General features: G+C 48.0%; 1 protein-coding gene across 1 annotated transcript in view; it reads right to left on the bottom strand.

Annotated features, from left to right (window-relative positions):
- The window catches only part of LOC146184238 (uncharacterized), a 38313-nt gene extending 33176 nt beyond the window's left edge, over positions 1 to 5137 (bottom strand). Inside the window, exon 1 of the mRNA XM_084608510.1 lies at positions 5009 to 5137. Coding sequence (XP_084464636.1) covers positions 5009 to 5137 — 129 coding nt within the window. The remainder of the gene's footprint in view (positions 1 to 5008) is intronic.
- Positions 5138 to 6000: the final 863 nt, after the last annotated feature.

The raw sequence follows: 6000 nt of genomic DNA on the forward strand, positions 1-6000 counted from the left end.
CGAATCTTGTGGAAGGTAGCATGCGGCGACGCGCGGGCCCCGCGCTGCCCCGGCTTGGTAAAAATGTGCGCCAATTTCGTGACACTGCCCCTCCCTTAAAGAATATTGTCCCACAATATTCACAATACCCACGAAAATCGGGCGCACATGCATGCGCTCACAAATTATATGGGGCAATTGTCCACATCACACACATTGCACAAATTTCACAAACTGCAATAACACATTACAAGATTCACGCATCAATGCCATGATGTTCACAACATAGCAACACACTGTCGTCGGATTCACATAGGAATCAATAACACAAAAACACGCAGTTATTCAAATGCGAAGCGCACAAACCTAAGGCATGCTCTCGCCTATATTTCCAAACTCGTGTTGCACTTCCTCCTTAGAACGTATCGGTTCCTCTCCATTTTTCAGACATGCCAGTTTTCTTTCTCACAAAGCACTGGCTTTTGTTTCGTTCGCGCGTCCTGCTCCCTTTTTTCTCTCTTCTGAGTTTCTCTTACGGGCGCGGTTCCCATTTCTCCTACTGCTCACACCTAGGTGTGATTTCAGACTGGAGGTTTGACATTGCTCTCTCATAACACCTTGTGGTTGTCGATCTCGGTCAGCGCAGGTCGTTTTGCGCTTACGTTTTCAATGCTTCAGGAACTTCTTCCTTGTTTTTCTTTGGGACCCTTCCAGCTCGACTTTGCCTACATCAGCAGTGTTGAGTTTTCTTTTCTTTCTTACTTTCGCCCGTACGGCTGGGCGAGGCAGGTTTGCTCCGGTTTCCCTCGCATAGTCAGGACATTGTTGTCTCGACAAAGCTTCTCTTTGAGAATAAATTTCTTCTCTCTTGATTCTGTCGACTTTCTTTCTTTTCTTTACGGCCTTCAGCCGTACCTTCTTGGAGTAGTGCTCATATTTAATTGGAGACTCATTGTCCTCACTTTTAATTATTTCTTCTTCCTTAAAGGTTTCCATGAATTCTTTCATTGCAGTGCCGTCATGTCTTTCTGGCGCTTTCGGTTCTTTATCAGCACTGTCATTCCCAACAGAGAGAAATATTTAGTCCTGTTCAATGAGTAGAGTCTCCTCGTCAGTCGAACCGTTCCTTGGAACCGGTTCTTGCATTCGTGGAAGATTGCTGTCTTCAGTTTCAGCTCCATCTGAGCTTTTGGGATCGCTGTTATTCGACAGCTCTTTCTTTCCGTCAGTCATGCAACCAGACATGGAGCTAGAATCCTGCCCTTTCTCTGCAGGCGAAGAGTACATGAATAAGTATTCTGTCTCAACAACAACTTCTGCAGCATCTGTGCAACCTGTCGTTTCGGAGGGCACATTCTCAATTTCCTGAGAAATTTTTGTTCCAGTAAAGTCTTCTGAAATTTCTGTTGCAGGAACATGCTGTTCCACAACCTCATTCTGGCTGCTGGAGCTAGTTTCTACAGCACCTGTGGCTGTCAATGAATCACACGTTTCACTGTACCTCCTAATATAAGGAAAGGTAATCTCCTGAGGCTCGGTGATGCCTTTCAACCGCTGAACTTCAGCCAGCTTCTTCAGAAGGATATTTCTCTCTTTTAAGTATTTTCTTTCTTTCTCAAGCCTACGCTTGTTCCATTCTCTCTCTTTTTCGGCTTGCTTCCTGAGCCATTCTTTCTCTCGTTCTTCTCTTTGCCTCTCTCTTTCTTTGTCAACCTCTTCTCTTTCCTTCTTAGCCTGTTCTAGAACCTCCCTTTCTTTTCGGTCCACCCATTCTCGCAGTTCAGCTTCTTTAAGACCTTTCTCTAGGCCCAACGCAATAATCTTCTTCAGATTCATCTTCACTCTGAACTGTCTAATGCTAACACATAGCACTACTTAATGGACCTCCACAACCGCTTCAACGCAGTACTTCTTGCTATCGCTCTGCTTTTGCACCGTTTACGACCTCTTCGTAAACTCTTCGAACTCGTTCACCGTCCTCCGAGCTTGAGTGACCAAACGTACTGTCGCAAACGCCAGAATAATTGTCACCCGTTAATAATTAGGGAGATTATTAACGATGCGCTCTTAACGGTGCGCACACTCCCAGACACCCTTAGAGAGAGTGGGGGTAGCTGTTCCGGTCGCAAAGGAGATGCCCTCGACCTGCGTGGCAAGCTCAGCCGGAATTCAACTACCTTGTAGTGACAGAATGGGGTGGCCGTTTGGTGCCCAGCTGTTCCCGGTTCAAGCCAGAGTAAGGTTCGGAGTCAGAAGTAACAAACACAACAAACTTTATACACAGAAAGAGACGATGCAGAGGAATACACAAACGCTAAAATTGCACAGACGAGAGGCTCACAGAATAACAAAAGCTAAGCATGCAATTAAAGAGGTATTCAATAACACAGAGGATTTACAACAGATCAACACGAGACAGTCACAAAAACAAACACCAAATTGTTCACCGGGCACTGTTGCAGTCCGACGTCTCGAGAGTCACGATGTGGCCGCCATGCAAGACGAGCGCCGCTCCCTCGCAGGTCCGTGGGCTTGCGAGCAGCGGGGGATCCCCGGGAGTCCAGTCGGAGCACTTGCGAGCACGCCGCCACCACTGACTGACTAACTGACTGACTCCCACAAGCGCCGCGGCCTCAATAAATAGGGCGCGCCGCGTCTGTCAAGGCGCGCTAAAGCTAGCGCGCACACACACTTGACTTTGCTGGTTAAAGCGCTCCCTTTTCCTCCCGTCGAGCCGCGCGTCGTCATTGGCTAGGACCCGTAGAAATTTCTGGATGGTTCTGGCGTATTCCAAACTGGTGAGTCACCTTCATCGCCGGGTGGTGAGAAAGAGGGCAACGGTGACGCGTACAAAGCTACGCGCTCTCTCGCGCGGGGAGCAGGTTTTTCTCGAATCTCGTGGAAGTTATCATGCGGCGACGCGCGGGCCTCGGGCCGCGCCGGCTTAATAAAAATGTGCACCGATTTTGTGACAGATGGCTATGTTCGACTGTTGTCAGCCGGAACCCTGCCAGTTTGAAGATGAAGTCAGTGCATAGAGCCCTGCCATTCGGTCACACCAGCGCCTCACTCGCTCTGGTAGCATTAATGGTAGAGTGCAATTTATGACCTCCCTGCGGAGCTTTTCTGTAGATCTCCTCAAATTTCCCTTACATGCCTTTTCGAAGATTACGGTCCGGCTGTCGCATAGATAGGCATTTCTGGCTTCAAACGTGCAAGGACGTCGGAGTGTTCTCTGCGAAGCCAACCGCTCATGAGCCACATGCGCGGCGCCCGTTTACCCAGCAAATCACGGAGGATGCTGGAGCAGTTGAGTTCAGCAATGAGTGCTGTACAAACGCTGAGCCACTACCATCGTGTTGGCGAGGAGGCATTATAGTCAACCCACTTCTCTCCGTCCTGACAGTGAGTGCGTTGTCCTTGCTTTCCTTGCGGTTCACTGTACTCCTCAGCAGTCCTAGCCTCCAGTATACTGTTGGACTTTGACAAGTTGTATTCTTTGAGCTTAGTTATATGTGCCACAATAATAACTTTGGTCTCGCTGCTTGAACACAAAGTATATTGTTGTATCAGCGAAAAACGCCACGCGAACAAGACGCTTGAATAGTAAGCAGCAAATTCGGAGAATTTCAGGCTCATATATACTGCGTAATAGATCTATTCAATATCTATACGAAGACGTGGTGGTTGCGCTCTGTCGTAAAAGAATAATACACTCTACCTGCAATTTCTCTAGCCGCTAATAACGCAGCAGTGCATTTCCAGCTTTTATTTTCCAACACTGTTCCATACACCAAGAAAGGTGGACATCCTGAGGCGCCCTTGTGATTACCAGAGCATTACACGTTCTTCTATGTCGATGTAGTGTTGCTCCAAATAACGCCAGATAAAGAGGTGGTCGCTGTAAACAGCCTGTAATGCCAACATTGCGAAGGCACGATATTCTTACGGGGGGATTTAAAGCACTTTCCACGCTCTGCCGACGTCAGCGTCTGCTCACGTCAGCCTCGCTTCTCCATGTTCCTGATATTGGCTGGCTACCCCCTCGCGCCAACTCTGAAAATTCCAACTAGCGAAGAATAGAGCAAGGGAAGAGCTGAAAGGAAATCCCCGCTGTTAAGAAAACGGGCAGGGCTTCTAAGTAGACTTCAGGACGCCAAGAAAGGGGTAGGAGACTACAACGAGGTCCGCTCCTGTTGTTGTGAACCGCTAACTATAGTTCTCGAAACTTCTAAGACGCGCGCTCACGCGCCAAATATCTGCAGTCCTGTGCTCACGTTTTAACGACCATTTTGTTTCATTTGGGTATACCACTCCTCAGCAGGCACCTGTATTGCTAAGACGCTATCACCTCACACAATGGCTTCGTCACCGGCGGAAAACGTTCACTAGTGCTGCTGGTGATCGCCTTCGGAGGCGACTGGCGAGAATAACCACAGAAGTGCACATAGCTTGATCGCATAAGGAGGCGTCAGACCCACAGAGAAAAGCAAGGACCCCAGATTGAACTGTGTGTGCTACTTCAGTTACCACAAGTACTACTCCCTGCAATGCGCGACAGCATAGAGCAGACGCGTGGCTATACTTCGTCTCACAAGATGTTTGTAGCACTTCGAAAGGCAGGGGAGTCCTGGCCCATTAAAGGTTACCATACTATAATAGGTAATTGTGCTCCGAAGTGCCTCTCGCTCCTGCGCACTAAAATATATAATTGTGCTTCTACTGTCGCCACAACAATTTGGGGCAGAGAAGCGCGTAAAACCAGAATTCCCTATTGCACTGCGCATGATCCTGATTTGACCATGTCTCATCCGCCTTTCGCAGTGCTGCGAACAGCTTATGAGACGAAGTATATAAATAAGTTTCTCCGTAGTGTGTACTTGTTTATGCCGACAGAATATGGGCCAGCACACGTGTGCTTCTGCAGTGGAATAATCTAGGCATAGCACGGAGACCACTATTAATTTTGTGAAAGGCACCAAGCACGTATCCGGCGCATAAAATATTTAAAAAGATGCAAGTCGCTCACCTTGACAACAATCTGATCTGCATTCAGCTGGCTGTCAGCGGCTGCCGCGGCGGCTTGTTGCTGCAGCGCGACCCTCCTGATCTGCTCCTCGATCTGTTTGTAGAGGTCTTCACTGCTTTTAGTATCCATTTCCTCCCTGCGGCAGGAAAACAACGCCAAGTGCTAAGTTTAAATTAGATTTGCACCAGCGTCCGCGCATGCGCACTCGGGTGTGTGTAGCTTACAGTACACAATGCTCCGAAGGCAGGTAACTATGTTAAGATATTGCCGCATTCCTAATCACTCTTGTGGCGCCGTCATCCGGCCGGACTGGATTACAGACGTTTTAGCTGGCCTTAGCTACGCTAGTGACCCCGGCGTTCTTCGTCTTCCTCTCTCGAGATCCGGCCAGCCTTGCCACGCCCCAGTGCTGTGTATTGTGAATAAACCCAGTTTCTAACCTTCTGGCGGTTTGACGGTGACAATATTCAGGAGCACTGCTTCACACTGAATAACTACCCAGACAGCCCGACGAGGATAGGATATAGTGTCAGCAAGGACACGTCTCCGGACCTCATACTTTCAAACAACATAATTCTAGATTGGTAAAACCTGGAAATAAACCAAGGCAGCGACCATTATATCATAGTAATTAATATAGAAGGAGGGCCGAAAGCGCGAAAAATCAAGAAAAACAAAATCATTGAGTGGGACAAGCTAAGAGACTGGAGAACTATCCAGGAAATTCCACCCATAAACAGCACCGAGGAGTGGTTTAAGACGCTTAAACGATACATCCAAAAGCACATCAAAATTGTACAGGGGGAGGATGCTCCAGAGGTGGTAGACAGCCGGCTATTGCAGATGTGGGAAGCCAAGCAGAGTCGAAAGATGCCTTAAAAACCAAAATAAAACAGGTGTCTTAGAAGGAGGATAACGATGCCTAACAAAAAAATAGAAGAAAACGCACAAAACCTATGCAGGCAAAACTGGGGAGACATATGCAATCAAAT

The sequence above is a fragment of the Amblyomma maculatum genome, chromosome 7, assembly GCF_055883805.1.
Source record: "Amblyomma maculatum isolate TAMU_Amacu chromosome 7, ASM5588380v1, whole genome shotgun sequence".
Taxonomy (NCBI): domain Eukaryota; kingdom Metazoa; phylum Arthropoda; class Arachnida; order Ixodida; family Ixodidae; genus Amblyomma; species Amblyomma maculatum.